General features: G+C 34.9%; 1 protein-coding gene across 7 annotated transcripts in view; it reads right to left on the reverse strand.

Annotated features, from left to right (window-relative positions):
* Positions 1-25,008, reverse strand: part of Ralyl (RALY RNA binding protein like) — a 641,586-nt gene that overhangs the window by 23,694 nt on the left and 592,884 nt on the right. For all 7 annotated transcript variants that reach the window (XM_047560810.1, XM_047560782.1, XM_047560777.1 and 4 more), the window contains 2 exons: positions 21,973-22,086; positions 8,990-9,162 (listed from right to left, as the gene is read on the reverse strand). In XM_047560810.1, coding sequence (XP_047416766.1) covers positions 8,990-9,162; positions 21,973-22,086 — 287 coding nt within the window. The remainder of the gene's footprint in view (positions 1-8,989; positions 9,163-21,972; positions 22,087-25,008) is intronic.

Consider the following 25,008-nt stretch of genomic DNA (forward strand, 5'->3'; position numbering starts at 1 on the left):
CTGGGAATGTGAAGAAGGTTTGCAGAGGGTGTGCTATTTGTGCTGAATATTGAGATAAAAATGAACATTTACCAGCATAAAGTACAGAATGATATTCCAGGAAAGTCAGTCCCTGCCCCTTACCTGCCCCTCAGACAGCTTCTGCTGTTAAAGTGCAGTTCTATACTTCCAGTGTTTCATATCCTTGCCATCATTTGATGACATGGGTCAATTCTGACCATTCTGGGGGTGGGGGTGGGCATTCGGTGTTTCCTAATTGTAGTTTTAATTAGTATTTTCTTGAGGATGAATGATTTTGAGTTTTTATGTGTTTATTGTTTCTTTGGTCAAGCATCTGTTTGCTCTTCTTTTGGTACCATGTACTTTATCCTGGTGATTCTCATTCCTGGCTACACATTAAAACATCTTCAGACCCACACCCCCAGTTTTAGTCATAGTTTTGGTTCTGTGACTAAAGAACCCAACCAGCGCAATTATAGAGGAGGAAGAGTTTATTTGAGGGCTCATAGTTTCAGAGGTTCAAGTCCAAAGAAGGCTGGCTCCATTCCTTGGGGCTTGTGGTGAGGCTGATTATCATGGTGGGAGAGGATGGCAGAGGGAAGCAGCTCACCTCAAGGTGATCAGGAAACAGAGACTCCACTCTCCAGATACAAGATATATACCCCCAAGCCACACCCCAATTCCCACCTCTTCCAGTCACACCCTACCACTTCAATTAATCCATCAGGGATTAATTCACTGATTGAGTTAAGACTCTTACAACCCAATCGTTTCTCCTCTGAACCTTCCTGCATTGTCTCACATGTGAGCTTTTGGGGGACTCCTCACATCCAAACCATAACACCCCCCAACTATGATTAAGTTGTTATGGCGTGTGGCTCCTCTCATTGGTATTACTCAAAAAGCACTTTGGGTGATGCTTTATGTATGCAAATTTAGGCATCAGAATCACCTAGAATGCCTGCCAAAATAAAGATTGCTGGGATCCACCCTCAACAGGAATTACTCATGCAGTGAAGCTGGGTTAGAGCCTGAGAATTTGTATTTCTAAGATGTTTCATCTGGTATGATGATGTGGTCTTAGGACCCTCCTGAGTTACACTGCTTTTGCCAAATTAAACTAGCAACTTCTCAAGAGACTTATCAAACTCTTTCAAAGTGTTCCCCACATATTCTATTTTCTCTATAGAGTATCATCTAACCCTTATTTTCCTTGCACAGCTTTTTCATTCTTCAAGAACCAGCTCAAATGTCAGAACCTCTATTAAGGATGTTCGGATTCATTGGCTCTGTCATCTCACATCTCACTTCCCATGCTCTGTTGCATAATTCATGTGATAATTGTGCCTATCATACTGTTTTGTTAATATGTTTATTAACAAGTGATTGCAGCACCCTCCCTTCTTTTTCCCAGTGAAAATTTATAGAACCAGAAACCTTATAAATATGCCTCCTCTTTTGAATCTTCAACATCTAACAATATTTGGTGTTAATGAGTTGCCATAATTTTGTTTAAAAAAATAGTTATTTTTTGAACAAGTCAATTTTGGTCATTGTTTAATGAATAAGTCTCTGAATGGCCAAAGAAGATGCAATTCTTGAGGGTTCTCACATGCTCAAATTGTTTAAAAACGTAATTCACCTCTATTACTAAATTCATGACTGGATCTATGAGCCAGAGAGCAAAATCTGTAGCAAAAATGAAAACAAAAGCTATATATCACTACAAGTGATGTTTGCATTAACTTAAAAGAAAACATAAGGAGACTTTAAATTCTTTTTAACTGAATAACTTGGGAACTATAAAATCAAAGAAAAAAATTAACAAGATGAAATCAAAATATGAGTCTTCTGAGAATATTACAATTGTTTCTTCCTGAAACTTTCCTATCAAATAATAAGTACTTTTTAAAGAAATCTGAGTATCTTAGGGCATTTGAAGAGATGAAGAATCTTCCAAATGAAGATTATATTGCTAAAGAGATTTTAATGTTCTGTTGAAAGCTTCACTTACAAAATGAAATGATCATGAATTCTGTGGTTTAAAAGTCTCCCACAAAGTTCATGTATTTGTAACTTAATCCTCAAATTCTTATGCTAATGATATGTGGACATGGAGTTTTGGAAAGTAATTAGGATTAGATGATGTGAAGGGTTGGACCCTATGATCACATTAATGGCTATTATATGAAAAGAGGCAGAGGAATCCAAGATAGCTTGCTTGCTCTATTTCATCATGAGATGTCCTCTGTCATTTTAAGAATGCAGAAAAAAGGCTCTTACCAGATGCTAAGCAAATGCTAATACTATACTCTTGGACTTGCTAGTATCCAGAATTGTGAGACAAAGAAATCTCTTTCCTTTATAAATCACCCAGTCTGTGGTATTTTGTTATAGCAACATAAAATAAACTAAGACAATGATAATAGCAATGATGACAAATGCTACAATTTTCTTGCTAACTTTGTGCCCATGATTTTATCAAGTGTAGTCCATGGCTAATCTTATTTAATACTTACAAGAACCTTATGAAGTGGCTACTCTATTCCATTTCACAGATGATAATACCAATCTGAAAGAAGCTAAATGATTTGTTCAAGGTCAGTAGTCAACTGTATTTTTAATACAAGAAGCCAGCTGAATTTCAATTTTGGATAAATAAAAAATATTTTTTGTGAAAGGATGACTCATGTAATATATGAAACATGATTATATTAGAAAAATGTTCAATGTTTACCTGAAATGCACATCTAACTGAACAGCCTGTATTTTTATTTGCTACCTCTAGAAACCCTCTTTCTATTTCATTCCAGAAACATTTGCATAGGACCACTAGATTGTATTGTTTTCTAATTCTCTCATACATGGGTAGTGCCTGATTTACTTACTTGAATTTGTGGGGTAAACTTGAAACTTTTACACAGCAAGGCCCTTCATGATCTGGCCTCTGCCTTACTGCTCTCCGTTTCAGAGGACCAGCAAATACAAAGGCCCCTGAGGTGGAACTGAATGGTGTGCATTTGGAGGCCACAAAGCTGATGTGAGGTAAATGGTTAGGAACCAGGAGTTAAATCAGAGAGGTAATATGGTCCTGGTCATCCAAGACTTTATGGATCACTGTGCGGACTTGTTTCTACTCTAAATAAGGTAGGCAGTTTTAGAAGAGTTTTAAGCAGAACAACATGGACTGGTTTTAGGTTTTACAGGACCATATTGGCAACTCTTCAGAGAAGAGTCCATGGAGGCATAAGGGCCGAAGTAGGGAATTATTGCAAAATATTCAGGCAATAGCTCAAATGATCACTTTTCTTGGTAGTGGAGTTCTTGTTTCAGGTTTTAAGCTGTATTACTCTGGGTGCCAATTTTCTACTTGGAACTGAGAGGAGGGACATCATTGTCCCAACTTGAATGAGGAATCTGGTGTGGCTTGTCTGGCTCCGTGGTCCCTGAAAGGACCCTTCACCAGCTACACCTTGTGGTGTTGCATCTTTGGGTGTGGAAGGGGCAGCAGCCTTGTTAGCTGAGAGCAATATCCTCTCACAAAAGGTGCAGCAAAGATTTCAACAAGGCTGATTCTTCAAGAGGAAAGCAGATGAAGAGCAGGTAGGAGATGCATTTAATAGCATGTGTTCCTAAGCAGAGCAGAGACACTTCCTGAAATCTTCAGAAATAATTAGGGGAGATTTTGCTGAGAGGATAGCAAGGTACTACAGCAATGATGAGTCTGATATAAAGTCAATGGTTTTATTCCTAATATAACTGTGACCTAATTTGTACCATGTTTGGAGTTGCATGGCAACATGGGGTTAGCAAAATTAAATGAAGTAAAAGAGGACAATAAATCAAAAATATATGAAAGGATTCAAATGTTTACACCAAAAAATAAAGATTTAGCACATTTTAACTGAATGCCTATTTTGATACAGTCCTTTTAGATATGACTTTATTTACTTTATTTACACTGGGTCAGAAAAATATTATTGCCAACTCCCTTTTATAAAATAAAACATTGAGGCCACAAGGACACAGGGAAGTAGCTTGCATCAAGACGTGGGGATTTGGACTTGCTTCTGTCAGACTGCAGACAGAACTCTTTTTTATGAGCCAAGTTGTCCAGTTTCCAAGGGAAAAATGCCCTAATGAGCTGGGCAGAGCTCTTTAGCTGAAATTAAAATGACTGAAATTAACCGAGATGCCAAGAGTAGCAAGTGTTAAATTCATGATGTGAAGCCCTTATTACAGAGGGATCAGAGCTTCTGAAGAGGCAGCATTTCAGGGTAAGAAGCCAGAAGCAGAGATGTCTTCCTATCACAACCTGTATCTAACATCAAAGACTTAGCCATGTCCCATTTCTGTGGAAAAGACCAAGCCTCAGCAGCAAGTCACCCAGGTCAGGTCACTTGCAGGGCACATGCACTATTATTATTCATGCTATCCCTAACTCCATCCAAATTATGAAATGGCTTCTGTAATCTCTCAATATTTGTTGTAAGAAGGACATAGAAGATAGCATAAGGGATTGGTTGAGTTCAAGTCATTGGAAGTGGTGCTGAAATACATGCCCCAAATCAAAGATTCAGTAACGAGTTTCTTGCTTTCTTGTGATTTATACTTCTAATGAATTTGAGTGGCACTACCTTTGGGGAACATGTCCCACAAGCTCTTGTTTTGTCCTCTAGCTAGCATTCAGTCTAAATGATAACAAAATAAATTGAAGCACAGTTGATAAGGGGACATTCAGGTGAAGGTTTTCATTAGGAAAGGAACAAAAAGTTTCAAAAGGGAGACATTTTCAGTTTTGATCATAAAGAAAGAGAATATTGATCAGAATGCTTTATGCATTCCAGTTTTACAATGGTTTGCCAGAATGCTTACTTTGAGTTCTCTTCAACTGCAGGAATTAGATTTGTGGTCGAGATCTTCCCCAATGTGCACAGAAATTCAATAGCTAGTAAACTCAGGTGACTTACTGCTTGGGTGAATGCTTTGTTAAATCCTGAAAGATGTATTACAATGTAGTACTCAGCTTGCATACCTAAGTATTAGACAATCCAGCTAGGTTATTCTACTGTGGATTCTCACTAGATTTACCTGATTTGATTGTGTATAGTAATCAAAAGCAAAAGTCATTACAAGTATAATTCAAAATAACTCAAATTCTTCTAATTCATTTAAATATTTTGCTTGTCTGTAGTTTCCTTGTGAATTGACACTTTAGCTCTGTAGTTTCAAACTTCGACCTGTACTTTCAAAGTACAGACTCCTGGGTGACTTCCCTAGATGATCTATATCATCATTTTTAGCAAGTACTCTAGGCTGACCAAGAACTTAGCCCAGGAAATCCCAAGATTAGCTCTGCAAACTTCCGTATCCCACCTGGTAGCTCTGTAGTGTCCTGGAGTGTGCAGAGTAGCCTTTTGTCACACACCTGAGGAGAGTTCACTGGTCATTTTGAATTAGCAGGGTACTAAGCCCTTACTGCTCTATAATATCTTTTGTTATGAAGCGCTCTATAATATCATGTTGTTATGACACAGACCACTTTTACTTTGAATTATGTTATTTTAAACAAAGATAAACACAAATTTGGTACAAATGAATAAAGAGAATAAGAAAAAGCTTGTGAAGTTGCTAGTAGTTTTACTTTATTTCTTTTCCTTTTGGTACTGGGGATTGAACCTAAGAATGCTTTACCAATGAGCTACATCTCTAGCCCTTTTTATTTTTATTTTGAGACAGGATGTCGCTACATTGCTTAGGGTATCACAAAATTGCTGAGGCTGGCCTTGAACTAGTGATCCTCCTGCCTTAGCCTCCAGAATTGCTGGGATTACACTCATGCACCACATGCACCACAGTACCTGGACAGGAATTTTGTTTTAAAAATGTACCTTTATTTGCCTCTCTACTTACCTACCTCTACCTATCATATAAAATATTCAAAGCATTTTGAATTTCAAATATATTTTCTATAAACTATTTAAGTACAACAAAGGTTGGATTCTTTCCTTGACATTAACACTTGCTGTTTCTTTAATTTGCTATCATTTGAGGTAAAGTTCCAATCCTACTTCTACCAGGAAGTTCTATTGACCATGCTAGCTATGTGTGATATCTCATCTGTAAGCCATATCTCCCACATTGTCCTTAACCCACTGCCTATTTATACTACCTTGTATTTTTGGTATGTGACCTTTATCCTCAGTGACTTTTGTCCTTATCCTTTTTGAGGGAAGAGACCTGATTTTCCTTCTTCATTGCCGAAGAACAAGTTTTAGTGCCATTCATTAGTGATCCATTGGTAGAGATTAGCTAATGGACTTAATCAGAAATAGGAATATAGTAGTGATTTGACAGTGTATGCGTAGTATATCAATATATAAGTTCAATTTTAAATAAATTTGAATATTAATTTCTATGCACCAACAAAGTTCAAGGGTTTATATCATGACAGATTAGACTTTTAGCCCTGAATCATTTCTTATAAACTATCAACTCTTAGTCTATTTTTTTACGGATGAGGAAAATCAGTCATTTCTCTCTAAGACACTAAGCTACTTGACAAAAACCCTTTTCTCATTCCACACTTAAAGCAATCATTTGCAATCATTTTAGTTATTCTTTCTTTCTTTCTTTCCTCCTTCTCTTCTTCTTCTTCTTCTTCTTCTTTTTTATTTGATAACACTCGATTCACATGCAATGGGTTCCCAAATGTTCACTGAAGAGATTGCTTCATGGAGATCATTTCTCTTCGTGGTTACGGAGGACTAGATGTTGCCTGCACAGGCTGTGCTCCTGTCCTCAGCATCTCTGTTTCACAAAGGGGACCATCACTTAAAGCCATCCTCCCAGTTCATTTTGCTGGATCTGTCTTGCTTTGGTGCCTGTAGTAGTTTCCCATTGATTCTCTCACAATGGCACTCTAGAGCTGTTTGCCTTGAGCTGCCACCTGAGTGTGTGGATGCCAGCTCTTCTTTCTAACTCCTGGTGCCATCACATCATTGCTGTTTAAGTCTAAATTGCCCTCTTTTACAACAGAGATTTGTACTTTTATTTCCATTTTTGGAAATGTAATAGAGATGTAACTAGCTTTGGGCTATGATTTGGAGGAATGAACAGATAACACTGGTAAACAATAATTCCAGTCTTGGTTTTAATAACTGTGTGGATGGCTATGCTATTTACCAGAATGAGGAAGCCTGGGAAAGAATAAGATAGCTGGAAAAAGACCAAGAATGTTTCTGGTCATGTTGTTTTAATTGTTTACTGGAAATCTATGTGGTGACAGATAGCTTGAGCATTTGAACTGAGAGTTCCAGGAAAAGATTAGGAATAATAATATAGATTTAGGAATCTTTGTCCTATAGGTAATACATAAAGCTCTGGTATTTTGTAAGCCCACCTTGGAAAAAAGTGTGTAGAAAGAGCAAGTGGCCTATGATGAAGCTTGGCGATATTCCAATATTTAAAGTGAAAACATGGAGGGAACATTTCTAGCACAGGAAACTGAGAATGAGCAATCGGTACTTAGAGAATTTCTCAGAAGAGAGCTATGCAAAATCCTGCTGAGAAGTACATTAAAATAAGAACAGAGAGGTATCCATTAGGAATGGCAACATAAAGTCCTCCTGGAAGACCAATCACAACGCAATGTTGAAACAGAAGTTGGATTATAATCAGATGAAGAAGTCATGTTGTGAAATTAAAACTGAGGAATTTGAGCTGAAGAAATAGCTCGTGTTGGAAAGTGCTCCCCTAGCATGCACAAGGGACACAGTCTGAATCCCTGGCCCCTCAGAGGGGAGGAAAAAAAAAAAAAACTGAAAAATTTATTTGTCCTTCATTCTAGTGCTTGATCAATATATTCCTGAAATTAATGTAATTCTAAAAATGGTACTTAAGTCCCTCAAATTGAAGCAGAATTAATTTTGTAGCAATAGGAGTGGGTTGTTCAAAGGGCATATTTTGAAAATTTTAAATGAAGTTGCCATGAAATTTAAGTAGAGCTGGAATGTTCAAAGTCAGTATAGAATTCTGTAAAATTAGGCTGTATTGACAACTGTGAATGAGTTTATTACCATCCCAGAACAACAATGACAGATATCTTGACAAAATTACTTAAGTAACATAGGTATTAAAACAAATTGGAATCTGTTAGTACCTGGGGTAATCTAAGTTTTATATCATCAGTCTATAGGTATTTGAGATTTAAACACACACACACACACACACACACACACACACACCCACAGAGTTGCCTGTGTACTGTTTTTGTTAGTCAGGTCTTTTGATAAAGTATATTTAATTTCATGGTTGGTAAAATGTGAGAAATAACAGACTAGTCAGCATATATTTACCAAGTCCCTTGTGTGTTTATCCAGGAAATGATTACTTGAAATGAGCAGAAAGTATAGTGATTACAACATTGAGAGTGAAAAAAAGTAAAACACCAAGTCTTAGCTAAATTTCCAGATCATAATGACAGATTCTTTAGCAGCATAGACACTAGAAATGATGAGCTCAGTACACACTAAGGGGACATCTCAGTGAAAAGACTATACAAAGGACTGTTAGCCACACAACTAGTATAGACAATTGTCATCCACGGGCGACACTATTAAAGGAGGAGTCATGTATCTTCCAGTAAATGGTCTTTTGTCCATATTATATCCATGCACAGTTAATTTCTAATTGTACAAATGCGAGATCCCTTTCATAATTGAGCATTTGGGAATAAAGGTCTTTCGTTTGGAACTTTAGATTCACCTAAGCTAATATGTAATATTTTTATTATTCATTCATTTTACACCCTCACATTTTAAGTCGAGCACTTGTTATGTGCAAGGCACTACACTGATGTTCCCTTAAATATATACATAAAAGACAAAATAAACCCCCAATGATTTAATTCTCATTTTAGAATGAATGTGTTGCTAACATGCTGGTGCTATTACCCAGTGGATGTGTTCACCAAACGTTTAGTTCCTACCAGCTCATGACCCCCATCTTCATCGAAGTCCTCCTCTATCCCATCAGTCATCTCTTCTCCATCCGCATCTTGCCCTCCTTCAGCAGGCTCTTCTGTAGAGTGATCTGCATTCTCTGACACACATTCGTCTTGGATCAGCTCTATACTCTCTTCCAACTGCTTCTTCTGAGCTTCTAGGGGGAAAAAAGCAAATGACTACTACTTTGACTTGCTTATTATGAGTCATTTGGATAAACCATGGAAAATAGTCCACAAAAGGGTAGACTCTGTATACTGTTAAGGCATGTAGAAGATAAGGTAATATCATGTTTTCATTTGAATTTATTCAAACATGTAAATTATATACATACATCTATGAGGGTTTGCATGTTAGCATATTCATTATTTAATGGAATTAGCAAAAATTAGGGACTTCAGATGGTAGTAGTATATTAATAAAATTTACACAAAAAGATGGCTCTTTCTTATTCCTTTATTTTATAGGTAGTCCTTTCTAAGAGGGATATTCTCTCTGAAAGGAAAACAACAAAAACAAAAGGCAAAAATCATGTATAAGATAATTGTTCACTCAAGGAAGGAGGATAGAAAAATCTCATAGATAAGTTCAAACCGAAGTGGGGGGTGGGGTGTACAAAAAGAGAGCCTTAATGAGAATAAAAGTACAAAAAAATCATGTATTTTTCATTTCAGATGATATATTTATGTGAACAATCCTCTGAAATTTTAAAGTCTAAATGATGTTGGCAGATGTAATTAACTGCAATGGTTAAGAGCATAAATCCTGTTGTCAGACAAGTGGGTTCCAAGTCCAGCTTCACCATTTAATGGGTTTGTGATGCACGTTTCTGTGCACAGCAGAAACGATTCACCCTTCTTGGTCCTCAGTTTTCTCTTTCCTCACAATTAGGACGAATGCTTCTCAGACTTTCAGGGTTTGTAGCAGTAAATGAAAATGTTAGTACAGTGACTTGCCAATAATAAGTGCTCGACAAGTGAAGACACACACTTCATTTATAGGATTCCCTCTAGTTGCCAGGATCTGTGTACTGCACTTACAGAAGCCCACCCCGATGGAAATCATGCTGATGGTGCAACAATTATTTCCCCTGGTGGTTGTTTTTTATTTCCTCTGAAAGTATCAGGATGCACTGGATAGTGAGTAAATGAGATCATATTATACTTCTCCTTCTCTAACTTATTCCCATGTGTTTACAACTATTGTAAAAGTTGGGTTGCTTTATTAATTTTTATTATTTTTATTTTACCAGAATATCATTCCATCATTTGGTTTGAATTTTAAAAGATGCTACATTTTGAGCTTATTTGTTTGATATTTTATGGCAATAAAGATAATTTAAAGAGCCAAAAGAGTCTGGACTATTCATTCATCATTTTTTTCATAATGCAAGTTAGAAGAAGAATAAACAGTGATATATAAATTTTGACTCAGAATGAAACTCCAGATATGACTAATATGTAAGTCAAAAAACACTGAAAAAAATATAATATACAAATAAGCAGATATCCTTTCCTGTAAGTTGTTTAAATTAGTAATAATTATTTCTATAAATAAATGTGTATCTATGCATTCTTATATTTTAGTGCCCCAGATAATATAGTTTGTTGAAACTAAGGTGGTAGCATAGGGTATTTCCTGGACCTACTATTATAGGACAGGATTTCATTGCTAGCTCAGTTAACAGTGGAACTATGGACTTTGGGTTTGAGACTATATTTTGGTCTTTTGATCAGGTGATTAAGCACATTGAGTCACTCTTTTCTCATCTATACTAAAGTATTTATGAAAACACCTACCTCTGGGGTTTGCTGTGAGAATGAACAAAGCTTATATTTTAGAAATATTTTGCAAACCAAGCAGGACTGCATAAATGTGTACTATTATTACATACAAAAAGGAGACAGTGTGTTCTTCATTGTGAATGTGTAGAAGTCACAACAATAGTAACAATGGTGAACACAGAACAAAAGGCCTGGTCACATCAGAGAATGGCAGTGGGAAAATTTGTGGAGATGAAGCTGTTTCAGAAGAGGAAAAGAGATGGTAGATTTAACAAAGGCTAAAAATAATTAAAGGGGAGTCTTAAAATGATTGTTATGGTTTGGATATGAGGTTTTCCCTGAGAAGCTCATGTGTTAATGCAAAAACATTCAGAGATAAAATGATTAGTTTTTGAGAACTGTAATCTTATTAGTGTATTAATCTATTTGATGGATTAATTTGAAAGGATTCTGAGGTGGGCTACTGTAGGCAGGTAGGGCATGGCTAGAGGAGGTAGGTAACTGGGGGTGTGACCTTGGACTATATCTTGTCCCTGGCTTCTCCTCTGCCACCCTGGCTGCCATGAACTGAGAAGCTTCTGTCAGTCACATCCTTCTGCCATGATTTATTGCCTCACTTCAGGCCCAAAGCAATGGAATCAGCCAAATTGGACTAAACCTCTGAAATCATGAGCTCCAAATAAACTTTTCCTCCTTTAAGATGTTCTTATTAGATATTTTTGGTCACAATGACAAAAATCTGACTAACAATGACCAAAACCTGGGCTTTTTTGATTTACTCTTAAAGGTATTTACTTCACATACAAAGATACAAACTATATATTCATGGATGTTTTCCTACCAGTTTATTAGCTTCATATTTCTCCTTATAACAACATAACTAGTATAGTAAGTAGGCAAATTCTGCTTTTAAACCTATACTTTTTAATTTTCATGTATGTGTACAAGTGTACTAATTGAAATAAGTATAGTAGCATAAATTCTTCCCATTTCTTTGATGTCTTTGTAACTTTTAGTACAGATTCCTATAAAGTTTATAAAGTAGCTATTATAAAACATAACCAAGAATTTTTTTTCTAAATCTAGAAAATTATCATTCATATTAAGTAGGGAAATAGTTAGTTAAAAAAATTGGTTAATATACAGAAGATGACCCAGGTATCCAGACTTAAAAGGAAGGAAAATTAGGAAAGAGATACAGACCAAACCCCCCTCAATTAAACTCCTACTGAAAATTGGTAGGTGTTATTCAATTCCCTTCCATGTGTCATTGCTTTCTATGATTCCAGACCTTTAAATTAAGCTAATCCACCCACACACCTATGACCAATATCCACTGATGAAAAGCTCTGTTGGACTGACTACCTTGAACACTAAAAAAGCTTTAAATTTTCTGACATTAATTATGCCTCCTGGTCTATTCTCTTGCCTCTACTATTACTGATCTTCTGGACTGAAAAAAGGATTTGGCTACTCTGGGTTTGACTCTCCACTTTTTCTGCTAGCAGTATTTTTTGTGCTTGTCATTTGATCTTCTTTATAGTTTAGCTCACTATGCTGCTGTTCAAAATGTCCCAGCTATCAAGACCTCATGTTAGTTATCTTAAAAAAGAGAGAGGGATGGAGGCTTGGGATTGGACAATTGTAATTCTATGTGGTAAAAAGTGTCCTGAATTTTGTAATTTTCCTAAAGTCAAACTTTCTCAACATAGGCCACTGTTTATCATTTCCTTAGGACACCTACATGTTTTGTTTAAGATTGATGTTTATTAGAAATTCCTTTGGTGTGGCATACCCAATTCTTCTCTAATGATTTCAGAAATATTTATTTTTAATGTTGAAAAATAAAATTCCTTTTTTCTCTAATGAAATCTCTGGCCAAGAAAACATAACAGATTTTCAAAGAACGCATATAAAAATCAGACTTTAAAGAGGCATAGTCCTCATTTGGCTCCATGTATCAACTTGTTTCAGTTATCTTTGGAATCCAAGCTGACTTTTCTATAGTCCTAGTTGAATGTAATTCCTCCTCCTTTGATCAACCAAAGCCTTGATCAAATGCTGTCTTACAGGTGGTTCTATTGTTGTTTCACCATTTTCTTATTAGAGTTTAAGCTCTAATAAGAGTAATATTGTGTATTTAATTTATACTGTATAACATTCTTTTTACCTACAAATTTGACATATTCCCTCACAAGGTCATAGCCACGCTCAAAGGGTATAATACAGATGCCCATCTTTTGCAAATGGAAGAGCAATACAGTTCAGTTATCCAGAAACATTTTTTTTCAAGTTTTAATTGCCTTCTTTATGAGAGTAAGATTTTTCCTTTTTGCTCCTTTTTTCTTTTTAAAATTTTTTTACAGACTGCATTTTGATGTGCTCTGAACTCCTCACTGAATACTTTATACATAGAAGAGATAACAAAAGGTATTAGAAAGCATTTAGGGAAAGGATCCATACTTCTGCTAATTACTGGTCCTATTAACTGCAGTTTTCTTCTATAAAAGCAGAACATAAATATCACCTTTCCTTTGGAGAGTTGCCATACTCCAGGATGAGGGAAAAGATGTGAATGTGCTTTAAAACTGTAAAGACCAAGCAAGCATATTATAATGAAAGGCTCAAAATAGTTCTTGTGTTGAATCTATGTTGATTACTCAATAGATATGGACAAATTATCCACGTCAAAATCACTCATCACTACTGATCTTTAAGGATACATTACAAAGATAATTTTAGCTTTTGGCTTTGACGTGACCTCTTTATGTCTATGCTTAGACAGTCATAATGAATTAAGTTGCTCTCTATTTTTTGTATTCACATACAGCATGCATGCAATTCTTTTGATAGAATAATTCAAAGGCAGTGATCTGTTAATACTTTTCAATGCAAAAAATCCTGTAAGTTATCCTTTTTCATTTGTTCATTAACTTGAAAGCTAAATACTTGGAAGACATTATCTGGGTGAAAGGGAAGAGAAAGTTTTAATTATAATGGCAATTGTTTCTGGTAATTGTTTCCATAGGAGTTTAACAGAAATACAATCAGTCTGTACTTTACTAATATATAGTCAACATAGGCTGTCATCACCTCACTGGGAAATGTCATAATCACAAAACAATGATGGGTTTCATGAATAAAATCACACATGAAAGCACATGTTTATTAAACTGTTGTTTATAGTTTAACAAGAAATTTTGATCCAATAATTATATTGCTGAAATTGAAACAAAGCAGCTTGTTCTATTTTTTATGAATAATTATCTAATTTTACTTCTCTTTGAAATGAGTAATACTGCTTATTTAATTTACACTGTATTGCATTCTTTTCATCTGCATAATCCTACTTATTTTTACTTGTTATTGTGTGAATGTGTGACTATAAGTGTGCTTGTGTTTGTGTGTGTGTATGTGTATTTGTATCTGCTACTAGAGCTTCTTTGGGAGCAGAAATATTTTTATTCATCTTTGTATCCCCAAAGCCCTGAGCCTTACGCACAAATTAAACATTTGCTGAATTTATTCATGAATTGTGTGAAATCAAATAATGAAAATAAATGTCAAAAAATTTTCCATAAAGCCAAAATATCAATTGAATTTGGCATCATGCTAACAAAAGTACAATCTAAAGAGAAGCTGAGAGAAACCTGCCAGATGTATTCTGTAAGAAAATCCCATGAAGTCCAAGTGAAATGTGAAGTCTGAGATTTTCCTACAGGAAAATTGTTCATGATTATATTGACAAGTCTTCATGAGAAAAATAAAATGTGAAGTCCTCAAGTGCTTTGGGGAGAAGGGCTGCTTTTGAATGGTGGTATCTTCTGGGGTCTCTGTTGGCTTCTTTAAGTCAAAGTGATGGATGGCCATAGCATTTATTTTGTGAGTAGAGATGAGAGTTAATATTGGATTTATTTATTTTTTTAAAGAGTGGATTAAGGGTTGGGGTTGTGGCTCAGTGGTAGAGCACTTGTCTAGCATGTGTGAGGCACTGGGTTTGATCCTCAGCACTACATAAAAATAAATAAAATAAAGGTCCATTGACAATTAAAAAATATTTTTCTTTAAAAAGGGAGTGAAACAAAATGTATCCTTTTCTTTTTCCAATGCTGGGGATTGAACCCAGGGTCTTATGCTTGCAAGGCTAGCACTCTACCAACTGTGCTATATCCCTCTTCATAACTTCAGGTTATATAGAGGAAAATGAGAGGGAGGAGGGGGCGGGGTATGAAAGATGGTGGAATGAGACAGACATCATTACCTTATGTACATGTATGGATTACATGAATGCTATGAATCTACTTTGTGCACAACCATAGAAACGGAAAGTTGTGCCCCATTTGTGTACAATGAATTGAACAGCAGTATGTAAAAATTAAAAAAAAAAGAGTGAATTAGGACCTAAAATGCTAGCAGTTTATGCCTAATATATAACTCTAATAATATATAAATATACAGTGGCTGCAAATTAGTGAATGTTTGTAAAGTGCAGACTGTGAAACACTTATCAACTTTAGTCCTTGCAACACAATATAGTATATTTTATTTATCATTTTATATATGGGGAAACTGAGTCATAATTAAGTTCCGAAGGTATCCTTGGTCACATGATAATAGGTTCAAGAGTTGGAATTTTACCTTAAGAATTTCTGACTATTGTCTGGGCTGCTTTCTAATATATCTCTAGAAAAAAAATGCCTTATTTGTCACATCAGGAGAATGCTTTGAATTTCTTCAATAACCATACAATCTTTAAGTTCAAGGATGAAAAAGTCTGTTTAGATAGGGGCACAGGTTTTAGCTAAACAATGACTATCAAAGGAAAAGAAGCGCAAATGACAGGTAGTTCTGTTTAAGGGAAAATGCCTAAGACTTTAAAAAGTCTTGAAAGGAAAGAATTTGATACTAAATTTTAATCCTCATATTCAAATATTACTCCACATATCTCATTTCTACTTAAAAAGCTATACATGATTCAGAAAACAAGTTAGAATTGTTGGAATTTATGTTCAAAGCATTTTTATTAAATTGAGTTTGCTGCATAGTTATTATCATTAATATAACTCTGAAAATTGGTTGAGTTGGCAATTAAGTTTTTTGACATGCTGGCTTAATTGCTAGATAATTACTAGCTGAATTGTACTTAGCAGATGGTTGGAAATAATGATATAAAAACAGTTCCATTATTTATTACAGCCAAGCTCGTATCCTGGAATCATTGTTTTTGAATATTAGTATAAACTGTATTTTTAAAATACTTTGTTACAATACCTGCATATAATATGGATTTAACTCAATGATTCTAATAAATTCCATTTAGAAATATACATTTTATTATAGATGGTGTTACTTTGGACAGTGTTACCAACAACCACATAAATTAATTTTAGAAAAATTACATAGGAGGAATGCTTTTAGATGAAAATATCAGTTACATAAGAACATTCTTGGAGCAAATAACCTCCAAGTTGTTCACATGAAGTATTCTGGGTATTGAGGTGTCCACAAATTCAATACAGAATCACTTAAAAAATTACTAGAATACTGTGCTTATTTGAAACTTGCCATTTTGAGAGAGAGATTATTTTTCTATTTTATACATTTTATAAGGTCTTCCAAATTTCAGGCAGTGGGTACACTGAAGTAAGTCTCTAGTGGGATGTGAACCTAGTTCTGTTTCCTTCTTGTCTGGAGCCTTTGATGTTTTAGTAATGTAAATCTACTTGCCATAAGGAAGATGAATTGGAGAGGAAACAAACTAGAAGTGGAGAGACCAGCTAAAAAGGCAATGCTCAGGGGAATGAAAATGTCCTAACTGATTTGTGGTGATAGCTGCACCACTCAGTAAAAATTACTGTCATTGAATTGTACTCTCGAAATGAGTAAATTTTATTCTATGTGAAATATGACTCAATAAAGCTATTAAAAATAATGTGAGTCCAACACAGCATGTGAGAGATGAGAAGCATTTATGTACGGGCAGTAGCCTTGGACTGGAGAGAAGGGGTGGAGTAAAAAGATACCCCAGGTAAGATTTGGAAACACTGGCTACAGTTAAAATAGATGATGTTGCTGAAGTTGGCAACTTGATTGAAAGAATTTATGTAACAGAGATCTGACAGAGACAGGACACAGACCGAAGAGTATATTTAAGTGGGAAAGCCAAGAGAAAGAGTTCAATTTCAAGGAGTGTAATTGAGTTAGTACCGAAATGACTTTAATGTTCCCCTCTGCTTGACTTAGGCAGGTTTCTTGCTGATCACAGGTCTCTCAGAATATTTACTTTAGAAAATGTGCAATTGTAAGTTCTTTTTCTGCCCATTTGAGGTGTGTATGCTTTACAATCCATGAACATTTTCCTCAGGATCAAGGAGCCATCTCTTTGACATGCAATCATCAAGGAAAATAGGGCCTCACTCTCTTTAAAGAGGGCTGAGCCTTTGTTAAAAGCCAATTAACAAACACAATTTGCCTAACGCATATAGGACACCCCCTCCATGTCCTCCAGTAATTTTCCATCACCTCCTCTAACACTGGAAGTCCTCCTGTCTTTTATGGGTCAAATTCTAGCTCATCTTTTTTTTTTTTTTTTTTTTTTTTTTTTTTTTTTTTTTTTTTTTTTTTTTTTTTGCAAGTCTTGAATAAAACCTTCCTGGTTGTTTTCATTATGTGTACAGAGCAAAGTTGCCTTCACAGATGAGGGATAGGGTACAGGAAGTTTTCCAGTCAGCAGTTGGGTAAGTTTTGATCCTAAAGATGACTCCATCCTTTGTTTCTCCCTTGAACTTAGCTTCTTTAAAAATATATAATTTTTGTAGTCAAGTATTTCTACAAGGATTGTTATGGAAAATAGCAGTCTGCTATCTGATCACCATTTCTAGCTCCTTAAAGACTTTACTCACTTGGCTGATGCTTTTAAAATAGGCCCTCATATTCTCAATGACATGGCTGCTTCTTGATCAGCTTCATACATTATCTGTTGACATAGTTTTAGTAAGCAATGGATTCAGGTCTTGGTCATACAATTGCCACTCACTTCTTATATTCCTAGAGAGTTATAATGTAGATCTGATTAGATCAATTTCCAGTTTTTGCATGATTTAAACTATGAAAATATGTTGCACAGCCGTTATTATAAAATGAATAGTTTTTCTTTCCTGAACAATAATTTTTTAATTTAGAATTAGAAACTGCTTAGGAATAAAAATCAGTTTCCTATTTCTTTATGTATTTATGTAACCTTACCCCTCCCTCATTCGGTGTGTAAATTTCATCTCAAACAATTTACTCTCCTACTCACTAGTTATTCCACCAATGTCCTTATCTTAAAAAGGTCTTCCAGAGCCTGTGTGCAATCCTGGTACGGATTTATTTCCTTCCAGGTCTTTTGCACAGCTTATCTTCTGGAAACTTCTTTACCTTCTGCTGAGTCCCTTCAGCTCCCACATTTGGATTCCCTACTTTAGAAAAGTCATGATTCCCTCATTCTTATTTTCCCTCCTTGTTTTGGTGAAGTGCATTTCCCAATAATTTTCACAGAAAGGGTGTATTAAAATAATTAACTACGAGTCCATTAGGCTGAGACAGCTTCCATGCCTTTGGTTCCTATTTGTAAGTAAATGAAATCCAACTCCGAGAGAATGGACACAGTCTAGGAAAACTAAAGCATAACTAGCAGGAACCATCAATCCCTCTGATTTTCATATTCTTTCCTTCTTATTGTCCATCTCTATTTTATTATTTTATTTTCTGGAACAGTTTCTCCAATTTTGCATTTCAATCCCTGTATTGACTTGTTTATTCATGTTTTACTAATTTCTAAAGGCTCTTTAATCTGCCTTCTAAATCCTCAGTTTTATAGTTTTGTGTTCTTATTTCATGAACATAGTGTCTTCTCTTATTTCTCTCAGGATATTGATCAGTGGGTTTTCATTTATTGAAATTTTATTCTCCTGTACAACCTGTTTCCTCACTTATTTTTGGTATGGTTTAAAAATATTTGTTATGTTTCTTCTATTTGGTGATCCCTGTTTACTCATATTAAAGCATTGCAGTTTTGTAAGACAGAAGGTTACTGTTTCTGTTGTGACCTGGTTGGCTGCTTCTCTGGGGACTCCTGAATTGTTCCTGTTCCCAACTGAAGACTCTTCCAGGGTCCTGCCAGTGATCTGGCAGCTGAAGGGAAAATGCTTGGTGTTTCTATAGTAATCATGTAAACTTTCACCTCTCCCCAAGTTTTCAGCTGCTCTCAGATTTGCTTGTTATCTACCTGCCCCAACAACCATTGGAAAAAAAAAAAAATGATACTATGAAACTTGAATTGAGGACATGCTTTTTCTTTTTTTCTTTCTCTCTCTCTCTTCTTTTGGTATGGGGGATTGAACCCAGGGGCATTTAACCACTGAACCACATCCTCAGCTCTTTTTATTTTTTATTTTGAGACAGGATCTTGCTAAGTTGCTGAGGGCCTCACTAGGTTGCCGAGGCTGGCTTTGAACTTTCAATCCTCCTCTGGTGTTTTATTTCTGTTTCTCCATCTCCCTCCTGCCCCTATATCTATGCTGGAAATTTTTGTTATCAAATGATTAATAATCTATTGGTAATAAGATATGCATAATTAGCTTTCAATAATTATTAAAACTAGTGCCCCCTTAAATATATAAGGAAGATTTTAACACATTTCCCTCCACTTTCTGTAATGTATTTTTAACCCTTTCTATACAACCCTAATTTCTTTCTAGAAAGACAACATAGAAAATGATTATCCTATTTTCATAAATATAGATACTATTCCAGAGACAATTACAAAGAGAATGAAGTTATAAATTAAATACTTTCATTTTTGTCATAGCATGTTAAAATAAGAAAGACATAAACATAAAAGGACCAATTCTATCATCTTAAAAGTAACTGTCTTGATGACAGGGAAAATTTTAACGTGTGCCAAAGTAAGATGACAGTTTTCACAAAGCAAAAACTGAGGTTTGAATTTTAGTGTTACATTTATAGATGATCTTCTAAGAAAATCTGTGGAAAGTATTATTCATTACAGGAAACTGGAAAGTATAATATGTTGGAATAAAGATCACATTTTTCTCTTTGAGGTGATTTATATTTAAATGAGTTCTCCATAATCCTTTAAACTGAAGTGCAAATTGGTTATCAAAGTCTTTTGCTGTAAGGGTTGTTTTACATAATAATGAATTTCACAGAAGTTCCTCAAAGGGAAATATTGATTTAGGCAACATCACAGGATATTTCAGTTACAGGAACACTTTTGATTAGTGCCACAGAAAGCATATAAAAACTTTCCAAAATTTAAATTTCTTTACTAAGCAGTGTAGGCAGTGTATTATTTCTCAGTATAAAAATGTTTTCATTATAGAAATTTTTAACATAAACAATTTTATCTATCATTTCTCATCTATATTAGCTTAGCCAATATTAGTGAACTCTATCACATGCTACAGAAGTGGCTTGTATTTTTGAAAAATGAACTGTTTGAAAGTTCAGGTAAAATATCTTAAATTGTTGGAATTTCAAGCTATTTTAGATTTTGAAATGTTTACACAGACTTTTACTGTTTGAAAAGTCCCTAAATGTAAATGCTGAAATCTGAAATGTTCTAAATTTTAAAACTTAAAAAGCATCAAATCAATGATCAAAAAGTTTCAGATTTCAGAACATTTTTTTTGGATTTCAGATTTTCAAATTAGGGATGCTCAACTTGGAGTAGTAAATATTAATTTCCCTGCTTATGTGTGTTTGCTAGTAATCCCTGATAACTCCAGTTATTAGGTCTATAGTTCTGGTTGGTGACTGTGCTATATAGTTCACATATGCTACTTAATTCATTTCTCACAAAGAAGAGAAAAAGAAGTTCAGGATATGGTGGGTGAGAATTTGAATTTTTATTTCTTGTATCCACTATACCATTTCTATGACTTCTGACTTCTTTTCATTCTCAAACCCTGTAAGGTTCACCACTAGAAGAAAGCTCTGATCCTCACCCCTGTGATAAGTCAACGAACAGGCCAACTCTTGTTTCCTCCAGTTCAAGGGCCAGAAGTCTGTCAGTTCTCCTCATCTAGATGCTACCTGACTAATACACTTTAGAGAAATGGTGGTCCCAGGCCCTGGGGAAAATCTGAGATTAAGGTAGAAATTGGAAGGGCACTAGATTTGGTCACCAGACCTGAATTTGAGACTCAGGTCTATCGCTAGATATGTGACTATTGAAAAATTAATTGACCTCTCTGAGCGTTTGTTTTCTGTGAGATAAGGAGGTGGGATTTATTAATGGCTTTAAGAATTGCCTTGTTTATTGATTATTTTAAAGAAGTGAAACTCTTTCAGCAAATTAGGACTTACATGGAATCCTAAGAGATAAAAGCAACACAGGTAGAGTTATGCTGTTTGGAATAAGGGTTGGGTTTGGAGGAGGCATGAGTTTATCACCTCTTAACCCCCAAGGCATCTTTAAGGAGGCCTCTCTGAGATATCCAATGACTTATAGAACAAGATCATCAACCTGTGGACTAGCTCTTAGTCATTCCTGTTTTCACAGTCTGTGATTATTCAAACATCTGTAACCACATGAAAAGAGCATTACAATTGTATAAGAATGTAGCTAGGATCAGGTCTGATAATTCAAAGGAGATAGGCTTTTAAGTTGCAAAGGACATGATCAAATAACTTGGCCTGTGGACAGCTAGCTGCAAGCTGTTGTAGTCCATGTTCCTGAAATTTGGCACTGAAGTTTCATGGGGTGGCAGCAATAGCAGGAGTTGGGATTTATAATGATTTTTGAAACCTTTTAAATTTTGCTCCAGTTAATTTATGGAAAAATGAATATTATTTTAGCCTGCTAGCATTATTGATTTTTATTGCCTTAAAGTTTACTTGATATTGAAAAATAAGTTTTCAATTATAATTCAACTATTACTGAGAATGCCATCGAAATGCTTTTACTTTTCATATACATTTGGAAAAATTAGCTCCTGTTCTCTGAAAGTAATGAAATCATATCCCACTATTGCAGTTATTGGCTTAAAGACTTTGTGTGTCTGTGTTAAATTTTTAGTAAACTTAGTTAATGTCTCCCGGGGCCTGTAGTGTTTGCGATTGATGGTTGCATTGGTTTAATTTCAACTTGTCTGTGGTCATGGATTATCTTCACTTACCTGCCTCTGCCTTCTGCTGCTTCTCAATCTTCTCCAGGCGCCCTAGCAAGGAGTCAATTTTAGTTTTGATCTGGGTTAATTCTTTCTTGATTGTCTGTAACTCATCTGATTTCACTGGAAGGGGGAAAAGGAAAAGAAAATAACAGAACATCAAATGTGCCACAGCTCAATTAGATCACAACTCAAGGCTCCCTATGTTTCCTCAAGACTGTCAAATTGCACAGGACACTTTTCAATTTTATTAGTTCCTCTTTACCTCTAGTGATCCTGGAATAGTGGAAGACCATGCTATTTATAAATGGGAATTCTCAGTGTCATGAGCAACTGATCCTGAATCTTTGACTGAGGTTATACAAAGGAATAACAGGCTCTATAAATATTTTACAAAACAACTAAATAATGCCAAATTTAGTTTTGGTGAATAGTAGAATAAATCTGTAATGTAAGGTGGATTTGAACTAAGGAATGATTAAATCACAAATATGTTATACTACTTTGTTATTTTTTAACAATCTTACTTGGCATTACATTGTAATGTATATTTCTGCAGTCAATAATATTCTAAATGCAGCTCTTTGGGAATTGATTGAAACCAAGATAGAACATTAATCCTTTAAGGAAAATGTCATAGATGCTAGAGAACTCTTTAATTCTAACTTGCTTCTTCTACTAATCTCTTAAAAAATCAGTCAGTTAATGAGTTATGCACACCTGTGTTTAAACCCTGGGGCTTGATGGAAAGAAAATCTACAGATGTTCTCATTGACATTTTCTATAGCATTAGTTCCTATTCTAGATTTTCAGTGTTTTGTCTAGCTTCAAAGACAGAGAATGGGGACTAACAGAAGATTGACAACTTCTCAATTGACCAAGTAAGGTTGTTAAAAAATAGCAACACTCACTCACTGCCAACTATATTAATAATTTTATAAAGAAAAAGACAATCTCATATTTAAAGAATATTTATTTGTATTAAATAATAGTTAATTATTAATTTATTAACATTATAATATAATTATATAAAATTGCATTGTCCACATTTTGGTTTACTGAGGACCATGGGCAATTTCATCATGAGTCTACAGCAATCAGAGATGGGAGATTTTAAACTTATCACTATTGTAGACAATGCCTGCCTCTGAACTTTCATTTAGTGAATTTACAATGATCTCAGCAAAGATATTACCCAGAAATTTCTGAAGGAATTAGTGTTTAGCTTGACTGTTGAGTCTTCAGGAATTTTTGAAAACCAAAACCAAAACAAAATGTAATCTGCTTGAAAAAAAGGTTTGTCAATTAGGATATATGAAATAATATATGTGATCTATTATGTATCATATGATTTAGTGTCAGAAGGAAGAACAAATGTTTTCCAATATAAAAATGGGCAAATGCTTTCTGTTTTAAAATCTGATTTTTTTTAAAAAAAGCAGTTATTCATTTATGATGCAAAGTAGTTTACAAAAGCAAAACTGCAAGAAATAAGAGCCCTTTGGAGTATTTCTTTTTATGAAGTACCAAACTGAAATAGAACACAGTTTAAAATAGAGAATCACTCTTTAAGTCAATTATTTCAAAGACTTCAAAGTACCATTGTTGAATTGTAGCTAAATTTGAAAAACATCTTCTATCACAATTGCAAATTGATCCTGTTTTGAAGAATGATACTCATTTCCTTTGATGGAGGTATATCGTATAGTTTTATTTAAACCTATCAAATTTAATAGAAAATATTTTATCTTATGACAGATTTCAATTTAGGAAAATTGAAACTGTGACTGGAAACTAAGAGAATAATTTCTTGGGAAATGGAGTCACTCCTCAGTCCAGGAACACATTCAACTAATTTTAATTTATTTATCCCTCTAGAAAAACACAAACTAATAAATCACCAATATTCCATATTACAGAAACTAGAGAACAGTGAGAAATCTGGACTCACCTAGGAGGAACTCAAAAGTGCCCAGGAAGCCAAGATTTGGGTTTAGACTTGTGTCTAGTACTCTAGGAAGACTTTACATGATCAGAGACATATTATCATAAAATTGTGGTCTAAGTAAGTAATGTTATTCAAACTTATAAGGAAACCATTCCCTTTTCAAACATGGGAATTAGGAGAGGTTCTTTCAGTTTGTTCCTAACTCTTACCCGGAAATACTGAGATGCGTCTCCAGTACTGCAGGTTGACCAGCTCCTTTCTTGGAATGGAGAACAACAATCGTTTATCAAGGTCCTGAAAAGTGGGCCTTAGAAGCAGTTTTGGCTGCTTCTTCTGGAAGGTGGTTCCTTATTGCACTTGGGTATCTTAATGCTGCCCTTGAAAGAAGGCCTACACCTTATCCTAACCCTAACCCTAACTCTAACCCTAACCCTAACCCTAATTCTAACCCTAACCCTAACCCTAACTCTATCCCTTCTTTATTTGGAGGTCTGGTTTTGTGCTAATATACCTGGACCCTAGATGGAATTCCTGGAATAGGTTCTCTCTCTGCCTGATGTACTGCTCTAACTTTCCTCTGCTTTCATTTCCATTTACCCACTGCACAGCAAATTACTTTGTTATTGATGGTTTTTACTTACTTCATTAAAATAGATATACATTTTACAACTATATATTTCTAAACTTAGAATTTTAAAAGTCTTTACAACTTTATCTTCTGATATCTCTCCCCTGAAAATAAAAGTTACTTCAGAATTAAGGAGATCCTAGGTTCAACACAGTCTATCCATTTTTATTGCACTCTTGATTGGGATTGGGCCTTGGTTTGCCTACCCTTTTGCAAAGAACTCTCAAAGTAAGATTTATAAGTAAGGTTATTTTTTAACTGAAGGTTTCTAGACTGTCTCCATTTTCTACAGAAAATAATGAAAAACACCCACAAACCAAATTCTTTAAACTTGGATTCAAGATCTGCTCAAAATAGATCCTTCATTTCAAAAAAATTTCTCTTCTTGAATATACATGACAGTAGAGTGTATTTTGACATATTAACATGTCCTTCATTTGAACAGAACTGTTTAGCACTCAGTCAAATG

The sequence above is a fragment of the Sciurus carolinensis genome, chromosome 1 (assembly GCF_902686445.1).
Source record: "Sciurus carolinensis chromosome 1, mSciCar1.2, whole genome shotgun sequence".
Lineage (NCBI taxonomy): Eukaryota > Metazoa > Chordata > Mammalia > Rodentia > Sciuridae > Sciurus > Sciurus carolinensis.